Here is a 15,847-nt window from a genome sequence, read left to right as displayed (position 1 = left end):
TTGATCCTAAGAAAAAATAAAATTACAAAAATTTTCATCTCTATTTTGATACAATTTCTGGTCTTTTCTCCATTTTTAATTGGACTGGAAATTTATGAAATGAAAAAACAAAAGAATTCAAGTGAATTACCTTTTATTTTTTATCATAATATAATACAACTTTTTTCGGTTCAACTGGAGGACACATCTCCAAGGATAGTTTGTGGGTTTAAGACTATGAGGCCTATCCAAGAAGGAGGAGACCATTTCCACAAATGACCCATGCAATTATTCATACCACCCCATAGATTAAAAACCTATCCCACTATGAGGGCTCACTGCAGGTCTCACTTCAGGAAAACTGACAGTTTCTCACGGTAGAATTATTACTGTGGTTTAGTGAAATCAGTATTTATTCATTTAAAACATTTTTAAAACAACTTCTGTGCATTGGTCACAGTCTGAAGCTACTGTAGAGAAAGAGAAAGGGTGGTATAAAATGTCAGATGGACCAAACATTTGGTAGAAAGTATGTAAATTTATAGATATTCTTAATTGAGTTTTCAAAACGATAATTAGCTCCTAGTCTATTTCAGGAGCCAAGTTGCTTCCTTAAAGGAACAATTTTATAAGAAACGATCAATAGCTCTTGGAAATTTGACGCCTTCACATTGTGTCAGTTTGGTAATACCACTCCCTCATCTCTTCCAAAAGTGTTCAAAAACATAAATCCTTTAAGTAAACATCAAGCTAATCTGAAATTACAATTATCTGATATCCCTTGAGATGATTATCAACATAAAGCTAAGAAATCCCATTGTAGCTTCTACTATAACCTAGTGTTATAGGCTTTGCAAATTTAATCAGATGTGAATGAATTGCCTCTTTAAGTAAATACAAAATTCTTTCCAAGACAATGCAAAGCATAAAACCATGCTTCTAAGTCAACACAGTGAAATCATTCTATAAACACAGGTATTCCTCCCCTCCTTAGATATCCCTTTTAGTAATGTGTTCTAGTGTCAGTTTCATGGTTCCCAAGACCCAAGATGCTTCCCTGGCATCTAATTTAATTCCTCATGCACTCACTTAAGCCTTTCCTATTCTCAGAGAACAGCTGACAATTTTTACAACATTCATGTATATATTTAACCATTATCAAGCTTTTCCTCATCCCTCGGTTGTTCAGGCTATACAATAAAATTTTTCAAAATTTCTCATGAGTCATCGCCTCTATCTTTGTCATTCTTAGGGCTCTTTCTAAGCCATTTTATTAAACTTCAAATTCGATTAAATCATCTTATTGCAAGGCCCTAAGCATGACATCACACTCTGAGACAAGAATAATATTCCATATGGTGGGGAGATTAATTTATGGTCCCTGAACACATCTGGTCTCCTGCTTTTATGTACAGCAGCAAATTTGCTAATTCATTTGTGATAGTCTGTCAGCTGCCCCTTCATAATTTATTTCTTTAATTTGCTAGTGAAAACTAGCCCTTCCCAGTAACTGCTTCTCAGAGAAAGTGTTTAAGAAAAAAATTAATGTCTTCTGGTAATGTCATCTTCATGAAATCTTGATCTTGATTCTTATTGAAGATACCTTTCAGTAGAGTTTCAAGGATGGGATTACCATGCCATCACTGCTAGCATGAGAGGACAAAGTGATGGCTAGAGGAGGGGGTATTCTAAAGCTCTTATCTTCACTAGTAGCTCATCTCTCATTTTGGGGCAGTGAGGAGGTGGAAAGTTACCTTTTTTCAATCTTCTGCAGCATACCATGCAAGGAAAAGACTGAAAACCTCATCTTCCCTTCAGATTGCTGCCTAAGCATCTCCTATATTGAATTCTAGAGCTAACACTGTACATGAGTATTCGTCAATATCAGTCTATTTTTACAAAAATGTGGGCCCAGAATACCTGCCTTGAGACCAGAATTTGTAGATATTTTGAGATATTTAGGTATAGAAAATGTATATTTCTTCTCTTTGATGCATATCGAATATGTAGTATTGTAATGCCATTTCAGAGCTGAAGAGAGCTTGTAAATCTACTCCCTTTTATTCAGTTACCAGTTCATGTTCTGGAAGTATTTTGACTTTATGTAATCTTCTCTTACTGAAAATTTATTATAATTTTTTGTATGTCCTTTTGTAGCCTGCCACATATTGGAATGCCGCAATGGAATGGCCCAAGACGTCATAACTACCATAGGGCAGGCTTTTGAGCTCCGGTTTAAACAATATTTGAAAAATTCTTCTTTGAATACTTCTTGTGAAAGGTCAGCCAAGAGTTCTGTAATTATTTGACTTACTATATTTTGTTTAATTTTAAAATTAATATGGCAGTTTAAAATCGACTAACGAAATTAGTAATTTTTTTCTTATAAATAGGCACAGTTTGAGCACAAACTAACAGTGACATTTTCTATTTTTCTTCCCTCATAGTTGTCCAGATACTTCTTCTTGCTTTGTAACAAAATTAAAGGAGACACTTAAAGTGAGAAGGAATCAGCCAGGTTTTTCTGATGTTATATAGAGCTATGAATCAATTCAGTAGTATCATAAAATAATAAACATCAGCAAATTTCTCAGATTTGTTTTCACCGTAAATCCCTTGCATATCAGTGAAAGAAAAAAATCAAGAATGAAGAGCAAAATAAGAATCAAATGTCTATTGCAGGAATTCCTGTTAGTTTGCTGGTTCGCAATGTAAATAGATCAGCTCCAGCTAACCTGTGGCAAGGGTGGAATACAACATGACCCAAAGATCTGGCTGTTCTGTCTAAGGCAGGGTTCCCCAACCCCAGGCTGGGGACCAGTCCGTGGCCTGTTAGGAACCAGGCTGCACAGCAGGAGGTGAGTGACAGGTGAGGGAGCGAAGCTTCATCTGTATTTGCAGCCGCTACCTAGCACTAGCATCACCACCTCAGCTTCACCTCAGATCATCAGGCATTAGATTCTTATAGGAGTACAAATCCCCGATGCCAAAAAAGTTGGGGACGTCTGGTCTAAGGCACAGGAAGTTCACAATGAAAGCTGAACCTTTTCAGGCCTGTCAGACTCTACCACATCTGGAATGCAATGAGACCTCTGGCTCACACCTGAGAATTCACACCTGAGAAATGAAACTCGGGCACTTGTAAATACATTTCTCCCCCTAATTTGTCATTTTGTGTATCAACAAACACTGAGTTTGGAGATAGCCTTTTATGAGGTGGTTTAGGGTAGCAAAGGAGAGGGGGTTACCAGAAGGCCTTGATGTTGAATTTCCCCCAGGGTAGTACTTACATCTCAGTGCTGTCATTTCGTTGACATGTAATGAACCCAACAAAACTGTGTGTATTGTCAATGGAATCAGTTCAGTCCAAAAGGACTTGATTTATTCTTTTTCATAAGAAACTTTTACTAATTCCAATTTGGAAGAAAAGTACATTTGTTTTTTTGCCCTGTTTCAATTTTAAAAACAATGCATGTTTATATAAATCTACCCACTTGCCACATATGGTTCTAATATTTCTTTATGAATTCCATACACGCCTCCAGATTTGTGCAGACAAGATAGCTGGCCATAGCTCTTTTTTTTTTTTTCATATTGGTTTAATAAAGTGGGCAGGCCCTCTGCCCACTGTCTAAATTTTCTTTGAGCAAAACACAAAATGGTGCAAAGTGTGCTGGAGATATCCAGGAAAACCTTGTATTTTTATATTTTACTGAGAAAAATGCCTTACATTCAGGGAGTTCATATATATATACACACATATATTTTTTTAATTGCTGAGACAGGGGAGACACACAAGCATCACCCTTGGCACTTTTTGTTGGCTTACTCCACTTTAATTGTCTGTAGAACTCTAGACAACTCAACCATCTGGTTGCTTCCATCCAGATGTTTGACATCATTTAAGCACATCTATAAACTTACAACATGAATGCAAAGTTTTTCAGGATGATTTGCATGGTTCTGATCCCTCTGCATCCCCTACAGCATTTGAATTCCCGCCCAGCCTCTTGGGGATTCTTTTTTCCCTTACAGTGAGGAGGTGCATATTGATGGCCATGCTGAAGAGAGAGATCATGAGTATTACAATGAAATACCAGGGAAGCAGCCACCTGCAGGTGGTGTTTCGGATGTGCGAATCAAAGTTCAAGCCGCAGAACAAATGGCTTACTGTCCCATACGATGTGAAAAGTTGTGCTATTTGGTAAGTATGTTTTATTGTTATTGGAACTAGCAATGCAATTCTGTCCTTATCACTAGGGAGCTTAATTTGAAGGTTTCCAAATGCTAGTTTGGAGAAAGTATCATCTTCCTCAATACAGAGCCAGACAGTGAGTCATTGTCGGAGCCCGTAGTAGATCATCTTTACTCCTAATCCCCCATCCTCGACCTCAGCAACTGACCTCACATCTCACTTCACTGGGAAGACTAGGCCAGTCCAACGTGTTATCCTCAACTTCACCCTTTCCCATCTCCAAGTCTTCCTATATTCTCGCTTTTCTTCCTTAGTTACTGTCTCCACAGCTAATCTTTTCCCTAAGCTGCTGATCCCGTCCCCTCCTACCAACTCTGTGCCTTTTCTGTCCATCAACCTCTGTCTCAGTCTTTATTCTCTCTGTCAACTGATTCTTTTCCTTCTGTCTGCAAATAAATTTGCACTCCTATAACCCAACTAATGTCACACTTCCTTCTCATCTTCCTTTCACCCACAGATTTCTAGAAAAGATTCCTTTACCTCTGCATTCACATCCACACTGCATTTCTAAGAACTCTACTTGACAACTTTATAGAAGTTACTTTTATAGTGGTCATCAATATTTTTTTGGTCACCAGTGGTTTAATAGCTAAATCTATTTCCTTTTGACTCTGTCTACATTTGATACCTGTTAGCTACCTCTTCTTTTCTTTTAGACCTCTTCCATTAGCTTCTAAAACATTTCCACCATTTCATTGTCATCTCTAGTTGCTGTTTTTCTTTATTTTTTCATGTTTTCCAAATTTTGTTATGAATATTCTCAAACATACAGAAAAATTGAAGAAATTATACAGTGAACACAGATACTCACCATCTACATTTTACAATTACATTTTACTATATTTGCTCTGTCATCCTATGTAGTCATCTATTATCCATCAATCCATTGTATTTTTTATGTGTTTCAAAGTAAGTTGCATCTTTTTATATTTCATATTTTTGCACCCCCACTCCTGAGAACCAAAGCCCTGCCTTACCATCATGAAAGCACCCTCCAATGCTTTGCCCTTTGGCCTGATTTCTCCTCTGGCATGCCACCTAAGTATGCACTTCTCCAGCTTTTCTGTCATTACCTCTCTCCAACTGTAATGCCATATCCATTGCATTACTTGTTTATATCAAGATTGAACCCAGCATTTTCTTTTTGAATCCAAAACAGATTCCTCTACTGATTTACTCATGTTTATTAGTGGCACTGCTACTCTTTTTCTAATCTATAGTCTTTTGTTTTTCTCACACTTTGGGCCCTGTATCAATTCGGTCTTTGAGACCTAGGATTCCACCATCAGAATATCTTTTGCATCTATGCAAACTTTTCCATTTCTATTGCACCTTTCCAAGTTCTTGTCCTGACTTGCCCAGATGATTCCGAAAGCCTCTTCTTTGTCTTCAATTTCATTCATTCCTTCACATCTTTCTACATGATACTACCAGATTAATCTTTCTAAAGTATAGATACTACCCTTCTCAAAGACATCAGTGGGTCCCATTCCATTACTGAAGAGAGCTATATGTATAAAGAATAATTGAAGCCCTTTGATAGCATGGATTTTTTAAGGATGAAAAGTGAGCCTGGCACAAACCTCAGCAGAGTACTTCGTGGTTACATAGAGGTTTGCTAAATGGCTGGTGTTTATACAAGTGTCCTGGAAATCACACTTTCTGGTTGAGGCTTGGATTGAGTCCTGGTATGTGACTTCCCAAGCAGAAACAGTAACCCTCAGGATACAAGCCTTAGGGCCAAGTGGCAGCCTTGAGGACCCCCACCATAATCAGACCCATCTCTGCAGCTCCAAAGCCATGCACTATGAAAGAAGTTTACATGGCCCGCTCCAAATGTCAGTTTCTTTTCTTTACCTGTCAGACACTTCCTTTATTAGCAAATGAAGTTGTCTGGATTCTTCGGCTGGGAATATTATTAATATTTTGTTTGTTTGTTTGTTTTTGCAAATTTATGAATACATACTATGTTTGTAAATGTTTCATGATTTATTATTCATGCAGCCTGGAAACTCCAAGTGCAGTAGTGTATACGAGAACTGTTTGGAACAAAGCAGGGCAATAGGTAGGTACAATTGCCCTTCCCCATCTGCCCATCCTTATTCCTTTTAAATCATGCAGTTCTGTACAGCCCTTGCCCTTAAATACTCCATGGAGAAGGCAGGTGTGTATGACTAAACGTAATACTTCAGCTACGGGCTTCCCACATTTTGTGAGGCCAGAATGCCACCTGTGTGTCATTCAGAAGGCTCATTGTTCTTCCTCTAGCACACTATTGTTCTACCTTATGGTGTTTTTCACTGCTTTGGCATCATGGAGGCTCTGACTGGAAGGGCACTTTCTCTGCTCAAAACTCAAAGGAGTTCTACTTCAAAGAAGATCAGACAGGCTAATATGTGAAAATTAATGCTTGTCAAATCCATTAGAATTAAGATAAAACCTTTATTTCTGCTTAGCAAAGAGAACAAAAAGAAATTTGAAATGCGAGAGTCCCAATTAGGGTCCTATCCATCCCATACTTGCCAGGGCATCAAATGTCTAATTACTGCTCGCGCTAATTGATGTTGGGCACAGCTTTTCCACAATACAAATGTAGGGCATTGACTATCATATTGGAAATATACTTTTGTAAAAATAAGTTATACTTCTAGGTAGTCATTTTATTCTTATAAATCATCGAAAGTATTTATTCTTTGGAAAGAAAAGATTTGCAGCTATAAACAGAGAGATGACTGGACAGAATAAGTAATACAGTGGAGGGCAAAGTTGGATGACCACACTTAGGGACACAAATTAAATTAGCAGGAACCTGCCATGTAAGAGGTAGTCACTTCCAAGGATGCTTTTGTATTTCTTATGGAAATATGCCAATATAATCTATTAATTTTATCATTTTTTATACAGTGGGGGAACCTGAGGATTTATTGTTTTTGCTACAGCTATGATTCTACTTTCCTTCAACCTAAAAAAATAATAGGAGTAGTGAGCTAAGGTAGTATTTAAATTTAAAAAATATATATATGACTCCTTTTGATAGAAATTAAAATAGCATACCATTTTTTAAAGTTATTTAAAATTTCAAACTAATTCTCACTAGTATGACTAAAACAAATTAAATTAATGATAAGTGTAAATGTCTTTTTAAAACTATTCTCCCTAGGAGCTATAATTCCTCCCTCCCTCTTTTCCCTTACTCTGGAAATCCCTAACCTAAGGGTTTAATAGTCAGAAACATGCAACACATGCCCTGTCATATCGTAACCATTTTCTATCTGAACTGAAACTCACTTGGAAATAGTTCCACATCCTGTTTTATCTCATTTATATTTTTCGTTTATTCAATAATTTACTCAACGACTGTTTACGAAGACCTCTTGTTAGTCAAGCACTGAGCTATAATGTTTCCTTTAAAAAGCAGATTATAACTTCCAGTGTGACCCAGAACGCTTGGGAGCCACTTCCCTAGACTTTAGCAACTAAGACTGTGGTGGGATAGAAGGACTGAATGCCTGCTACAAGGGCCATAAGGAAGATCTCTCCATTTGTGGCAGGAAGGACTTTTCTAACTCAATGTCCTTTCATCCACAGACGCCCAAAAATCAGGTGTTCCCCTTTGGGGCCTGCCTGTGACTACTTCGGCTTATGTTTAAAAAGCGATCTGAAATTTTTGATCAGTGAACAAATTCTTGCCAGACTAGCAAATAGACATTTTTATGGGTTTTCCCAGAGATTCATACATAAGCATTTGAGAGACACCTATACAAATATTTTCAATAAGATTTGGCTTTTCCTCCCAAGACATTTATTTATTCAAATATTGACTTATAACTTGAATTCTGGTACATTATAAATACTGCAGTAGGCCTCTGGTTGTTGAAAGAGTTAATTTTATTTATTGCCAGATGTATAAAAGATCCTTATCATTAATAATAAATTCTCTTATTGAAAAAAAATAATTAGCAGAATAGAATGTTTCTCCAACTTTCAAGTTAAAATGGAAATGTTGATATTTTTAATCAAGAAGATGTTAAATTCCCATAAACCCTAAAGGCTTGCGCTTAAAACCGTTGGTATTTACAGTATATACACTGTGCGTATATTTATTTTCTGCCACAAATCTTCTCTTAGGCAAGTTGGATAGGTTCTCAGAATAATACTTGGCACAAAGAACTTTTGGAATGCATAATGGTTGGCATGTGTAGTTAAGCTCTCATCAGCCACACACTTTACCCTAGAAAGATTTTAAATTTGGGTACAGGGTGAGATATCTTTTTTTTTTTTTTTTAATTTAAGACAACATTGCTCGCTTAAATATAATGGCGCATTTGAAAAAACGAAATGGTAATTTTCAAGAGAGACTGGGTATAGACATTGGTGCTTTTGTACAATCCTGTGGGATGATAACCTTGATATGGTCAGTTCATGTCAGTGCTCTGTGAGGGGCACACGAGTCAATGACCTGTGCTAAAGGTTGGCTCAAGGTCTTTAGAACATGGTGGGATCAGATATGTTCAGAAAGGAAAACTAGATAGATATTCAGTCATCTGTTCATTCAGCTGACAAAAATTTTTCTTTTGAGCATCTGCTTTCTACCAGGCATTACAGATACAAAAGCTACACCAATAAATGGATTCTATTCCCTCCTCAAGAACTTAAGGAATTTGTGGCCTCAAGGGGAAGATAGACAAGTAAGCAGATACCTACAGTATATCATGGAGTGGCACCTTACCCAGCCTAGGGCAGGGAAAGACTTAGGGGAAGGCTTCCTAAAGGAGGTGGATTCAGAGCAAAGTCTTTAAGGACAAGTAGAAATTAGGTAAAGAAAGGGATGGGGAGGATATTGCAGCAAGAGATGAGCAGCATGTGCAGAGACCCAGCATCAGTGAAAAAATACATGACCAAGAAGTGATAGGAACTACTTATTGAATGCCTACTATGAGGCAGGCACTGTGCTCAGTGAATGTCTCACCCACATTCTTTCATTTAATCCTCACGACCATATTTTAAGTTAAATACCCCCATTTTACAGATATCAAAACTGAGGTTTAGAGAGGTTAAGTAACTTGCCCCAGGCCACGCAAATAATAATAGGGATCTGAACTCAGGTCCATATTAATTTAAAAGCACATCACTTACAAACACTTTTGATCATATTTCACTTTCACTAAATTTTCATGAGCAGGCACTCCTAAATAAATGATAATTCAAGCATATAAGTTATATACACATATACTAATAATTATGCATATATTATGAAACAGAAAAATAGAAATCTTCAAAGTTGGAGTTAATAATAAACATTTTAAAAAGTCTTGCTTATTACTATGGCTGAATACTATCATTAGATAATATTTCAAGGCTTGATGTATATTTAGAGCATTTATTGATAAAGAAAATTGACATAAATCCACATTTCAAATCTTTTGTATCTTAACTTTTGGGGTGTCAAAATTTAGATCTAATTAGATCATTCTTATTTATAAGCTCTAATGAAACTAAAGAGGAGCTTGTATTAAGAGTAAAAGAATAATCGTCAATCCTTGATTTTTTTTGCAGTGATCTTTTAGCCACTTATCCATTTGTGAAATTAAGTTTGGTTTAAATTAGATAACATACTTCATAAATCCATTTAACCAAGCAAATGGAAACTGTCATATGTTACAAAATGCTGCAAAAAAATTAGGTAACTTGTCAACTTCTCCCTCTGTAGAATCCCACTCCTCCCTCAAAATATCTCACATACAGAGTATGACATGGGACAAGGTAACATGTAATGCTGACAGACAGACAAAGAGTAAAAGAAGAGCAGATAGTAAGACTAGTCTTCTGACTTGGCTTCCCTTATTCGGTGTATCCTTAGGTTTCCATACTATTTACCATAATAGGAACTCCAATATGAAGTTGGTCCTTTTTGGACCACATGGAAGGGGCGCAGTGACTGAAACAATAGAAGGACTGATGTTTTTATGATAAGATAACAGAATATCAGTGTCACTACTTCACGTGGAGCCTCCTGGTGATCTTGTAGCACAAATGGCCAAAACTATAAATGTGCTTGTTTAAACAGAAAAGCAAAAATATTCTATCCTGACATTCTCAAGACAGAATCATCTGGTTGGTACAAAGTACTTCATGCCATAAGGTAGTGAAATTCGGAGCTAATATTCATTCAGTAACTGTTTGTTGGAGTTATTTTATGTGCCAGGCATGTGCTAGGAGCAGGAGTTTCAGCCACGACACAGACGGGACCCCTGTCTTCAGGGAACATGCAGTCTTTAATGTTTGTAATAATACAAACATTAAAAAAATAACATAAGCAATAGGACTTATTACTTTTGTGATATGGTCTTCAAAGGTGAAGTACAAACTGCTAGGAAACAGAGGGACTTAGTCTAGTCTGATGAGTTAGGGAGGATTCTCTTTAGAAAGTAGTGTTTAAACTGACATCTAGTAGATGAGGATGATCAAGGGGAGAGAAGAGCATGGCAATCAGAGAAGATGGTCTTATAGGGAGATTAGACTGCAAGAAGGCCAATGTGAGCCTGGGCAGAGAATGGGGAGGAGAAGCTGGGTACCTGGGAGCAGGAACTGGGGCTTGTTCAAGAGCTCTATCTGAAGAGCAGTGGGAAGCAATAAAAGGTTTTTAAACCTCTGAGAAATATGATCAGATTTTCAGTTTAAAAAAATTTTTCATTTTGGCTATAATGTGTAGAATTAAATGGAGGGGGAAAGGACACAGTAAAAGAAAAGGAGGAGATAATCTGAGGGGTGAGTCCTTTCGGTTAAATAACAGAGTAAACACCAGCAGTTGGTGCAAGGCTGAGCTCGGCAAAACAAAACTTTGGGCATAGAGAGAAGAGAGACTTCCTGCTCTTAATAATTTTAAATCAAGTAATGAGTTTTTTGAAAAGGAGTTTAAATAATTGATATTCAAGTTCCATATGGCATATGTGTTTTCTTTGTTCCTGGACTGCAGCTCTCAGCAGTGTTGTGTGCGGGTTTGTGCTGTTTGCTGGACAGTCGGCCTTCTTCCTCCCCTGGCTTTTCTTTCCTCTTTCAGATCTTCCTACTTCTTTCCTGTCTTCTGTTGAAGCAGTGTGTCAGCTGACGGGTGGGTGAGGGAGGGACAAGGAGAGGCAGAGAAGTCAATGAGTGGGAGCTTTCCCTCAAAGACTATAGCTTATGTTGTTTTTCCAGGTCAAATCTAAAAGTCAGTATTCAATCCTTGTATGAGATGGGGGTGGCTTTTCGCTTCCTATCAATTCTAGACTGAAATATGATTTTATTTACTGTTTATAAAGCAAAAACATGATACACTGTTCATGACTAATCACTACAGGTAATGCCCATGAGAGAGAGGTACAGTACCAAAGAGACACCTCGTTAATGAAGCACACATGTCGAGTGGATCTCTTCGATGATCCCTGCTACATTAATACCCAGGCTCTTCAAAGTACACTTGGCTCTGCCCGAAATCAGAGCTCAGATCACTCGCTGGGGAGCCCGTGGCACCGTGAAAGTAAGTAGCTGCTTACTGTCTGTGTTAGCTTCCTGTGGCTGCCGTAACAAATTACCACAAACCGGGTGTCTTAAAATGAGAGAAATTTATCATTTCACAGTTCTGGAGGCCAGAAGTCCTAAATCAAGATGTTAGTTGGGTTGGTTCCTTCTGAAAGCCCTGGAGGAGAACCTATTCCATGCCCCACCTAGTTCGTTGGCTTATGGACACATTACTTCAATCTCTGCCTCAGTTTTCATATGGCCTTCACTGAACACTGTCTCAAATCTTCTTTCATTTGAGAACAACAGTCTCTGAACTTAGGGATCACTTCAATCCAGGAAGACCTCATTTTGAGATCCTTAATGACATCTGCAAAGACCCTTTTCCCAAGTCAGGTCACATTCACAGATACTGGGGATTAGGACTTGAATCTATTCTTTTGGTGTTACTGTTCAACTTAATACACTGTCTGTCATTTTAAAGAAGGCTATTTCCTTGGCCTCATTTTCAGGGAGCTAAAGGGATCCTTTCTTGCCCCAATCCATCACCACAGTTAATAACAGAACTTTGTGGAGATATGGATTTCAAGGTTTTGGAACTTTGATTTTGAATAATCTTTTCAAAGACTTTAAATTGGCTCCCAACTTTTGGTTTTTGCTGTGTGCTCTTGCTGAAGGAAGGGCTGTCAAAGCCAGGAGATAATTTTGAACTTGTTTGTTTGCATGAGGAACAATGGCCATGATTTCAATTCTGTTTGGTGATGCTGTTAATATTATTCATTTCAAAACCCCTTGGCAAGTCATCTATATAGCACTAAAATAAGATGGCTTCTTTCTTCAACCATATACTGTGAGTAAAATACAATTAGATTTTACTTAATCTTAAGCTATATCACTTTCCTGCAAATTTTCTTCCAGGGGCAAGTGCCTAAACAGGAACATAAATAACTAAAGGGGAAACAAGCCAAAAGCCTACAATCAATAGAAAAATAAATAAACAAAAAATGCTTTTTATAAAATATTGAAGCTCGTTGGGTTCAGAGATAGGCTATGTGTCAAATTTGGTTCATTCCAAAGACGGAAAACCAGTTGCAGAACAAGTCCTTTCACTAGCCCAGAAGTCTTTCTAGAACTGCCAAGGGGCAATTTTGCAGCTAGCGTGGCCAAAAGGCAAGAAGAAATTTAAAACATTTTGCTAAACTGGGGCTTAACCGGATCACCTTAACTCTATGGCCTAAGAAACAAAGGTCCTCATTGCCAGTCAGGTGGCAAATGGGCCACCTTCTCTCAAGCTTTCTAAGATCAATCTTGGCTCCTAAACCACTTGGTTAGATTCTCTGGAGGCAGACATTGCGATGGGGCTTGTCATGCAGGGTCTTTATTGGGATCAATATCAGGAAGTAGATTTGGGCAGAGGGAGAGATAGAGCTGCCACACAGGCCTGACAAAGCCTCAGCAAACCCTACAGAGAGCGTATGGGGCCTGTCAGAGTTGCTCCACATCAGACGGAAAGGACTGGGCCACACGAGGACTTGCCCAAGGGCAGCGCAGCTCTCTGCAGCAGAGAAGACCCTGAAGAGATGGTCAGCTGGAGGCTGGCTGCTGACACCTGGGGCACTTGGCTCTTCCTTTCAGGGGGAATCTGGATAGTGCATCTCTGTGTCTATCATGGAGAGCATCGTGTGCCATGGATAATGGGATATGCAAAGAATTGAGATTTCTGCAGTGAATTTAACTTCATTGTGGAGTATCCTGTGTGGATAAGGTAATATTTGTCAGAGGGACAGGTTTTTGAAAATAAGTTTCTGGGCCCCAAGTTTCAAAAGTAATTTTATAAGAGTATATACTTGATAGCTTCCATTTCATGGACTTTTCAGAGTGGCAACATATTGTTAGAAATAAGTCCCAAATTAGGTGATCTGATCTATTCCTTGAGTCACAAACTACAGTTCCTTTATAATCAAGTCTTTAATGTTAAAAATCTTTGTAACTCAAGCAAAGAAACTTTGCTTCCTGATAGATAATTTAATAATATGAAAAGGCAAAATTAATCCATAACAACATTGCTGCCATTGGTCGAAAGTAAATAAGGCCTGCTCTATCCAAAATTGTAATGTCAAGTGCGTTTTCACTGACTCCAGCTTTCTTTTTTATTTTTTTTTCATTCTTTTCCCTCTCCCTGACTTAATAGCAATGTGTTTGATAATTTAATCCTCTAATACTCTCTCACTTTTATTTCTTATTAGGATTTAATGTACTATAGCCCTCCTGGGGTTCTTGCTACCCCCTCGAGGTTAATTTCAGCCTACCATCACTCCCTTCAAAAATTTAGATCCAACTACAAAAGTATAAATAATGTCAACTTAAGAAAATTTAGTCAGGATGGAGTAAGGATAACTTTATTCTTTTCTGCAAAATATATTAAATACACCTTTTAATCTTTCTCCCCTAATATTTCCTCCTATTTCCCTCCCTCCTCCCTCATACATCCTGTTTTGCCTCTTTAGGCATATTTAGCCTTAGCCTCTCTTGTCCAGGCAAAAGCTTACTGATTGGTTCAGTAAAATAAAACAAGAACAGATCTAGAGACATGAACCTAATATCTCTCAAGCATCCTTCAAGGCCCCTCAATTCATCACAGCACACTGCCAATGTAGAAGACAGTCTTTATCTCATCAAACATGGCAGAGGAAATCAATAGTGGTACTGTCCAGTTTTTGTATCAATTTATTATTAGTTTTAGTCTAAGCTGCCATACCAAAGAAACCCCATAAAATATCATAGTGTAAAAGGACTGAAGTTAATTTATTTTACCTGATTATCCAAAGATTGGTGGTACAGGTCTGGTAGGACCTTTGTCATTCTTGACACCTGGCTTCAATCTCTGGTCTAAGGTGGCTCCTTGGGCTCTCACCATTACATCTGTATTCAACCAGTGGGAAGAGAGAAAGGCAAGAGGAAGGAGTGCATATACGTTCCTTTAAAGGAATGACCCAGAAGTGGCAGGCATCATTTCTTCTCACCTGCTGTTGGTGGAACTTAAGTATGTGGCCATACCTACATACCTACATTTAAAGGGGCTAGAAAAATTACTCTAGCTGCGGGGGCTATGAGCCCAGCTAAAACTTGAGTTCTATAATGTAATGAAAGAGAGAATATATATTGATAAACAACTGTCTCTGATACAGCACACCTTTCTGTCACTCAAATATCCATGAGCTCTTCTTTTCTCGTAGAACATGTATGATTACAGGATCCAGCTCAAAAGTCCTTGACATCTGGGTGATGTGAGTCCGCTCCATCAAGAGATTCTTATAATTTGCCAAGTTGCCTGCCCCATTCTACAACTAAAATTAGCAGTGGAATTGGAATAAGATAACTACAATATAAACTCACATTCACAAAAGGGAAGCATGCAAAACACACAACAGTCACTGGTTTACAGCGATTACCAAATCCTGCTAGGCAGTAATTGTGAAGGCTCCCTGAGCTGGAAGTGGAGAAAGTGATTTGCTTGGACTCTGGTTCTGCTTTATGAGAGGAGCATCCTTGTCTATTGTCATCTTTGGGTTTGGACTCTGCATTCTGGACTGTTCTCGCCATTATCCTCCATGTGACTATTTAAAGTAGATATTGAAGAATATGACTTTCTTGGGGGCTTCACCACTTTCACAGCCTGTTTCTTATTTGTGTGAGCTTGAGAGATTGGAGTTCACTTTAGAAGCCAAACAGCCAAACAGCCATAGACCAGAAGAGATTGCGATTTCTTTGGCAATGTAATTTCCTAAAAAATTTAGTAGGATTTTGCTTTATTCACTTAGACTCGGTTCTACATGAAATTTTCTGTAATAGTCCTTCATTCTCTTATTGCCTGAAAGATGCCTTTTCTCTTTCTTGTTATTGGTACTTTCTATTTTCTCTCTTCTTTTCTTGATCAGTGTCCATTGAGGCTTATTAATTTAATCGATCTTTCCAAAGTATCCAGGTTTTAGTTTTATTTGCTCTATTTTTGTTTTCTGTTTCATTGATTTCCATTTTTATCTTTATTATACATTCCTTCTATTTGCTTTGGATTGAATTTTTCTCTTCTTTATCCAGCTTCTACTACATTTT

The 15,847-nt window shown here is 37.9% G+C and overlaps 1 protein-coding gene across 1 annotated transcript in view; it reads left to right on the top strand.

Annotated features, from left to right (window-relative positions):
• The window catches only part of SHC4 (SHC adaptor protein 4), a 117,206-nt gene that overhangs the window by 87,438 nt on the left and 13,921 nt on the right, over positions 1-15,847 (top strand). Inside the window, exons 9-12 of the mRNA XM_011355177.2 lie at positions 2,137-2,260; positions 4,015-4,183; positions 6,239-6,299; positions 11,574-11,753. Coding sequence (XP_011353479.1) covers positions 2,137-2,260; positions 4,015-4,183; positions 6,239-6,299; positions 11,574-11,753 — 534 coding nt within the window. The remainder of the gene's footprint in view (positions 1-2,136; positions 2,261-4,014; positions 4,184-6,238; positions 6,300-11,573; positions 11,754-15,847) is intronic.

Source organism: Pteropus vampyrus, unplaced genomic scaffold, assembly GCF_000151845.1.
Source record: "Pteropus vampyrus isolate Shadow unplaced genomic scaffold, Pvam_2.0 Scaffold19, whole genome shotgun sequence".
NCBI classification, from domain to species: domain Eukaryota; kingdom Metazoa; phylum Chordata; class Mammalia; order Chiroptera; family Pteropodidae; genus Pteropus; species Pteropus vampyrus.
Note: the sequence above shows the minus strand (reverse complement) of the source record. Positions and strands in the feature narration are given on the sequence as shown.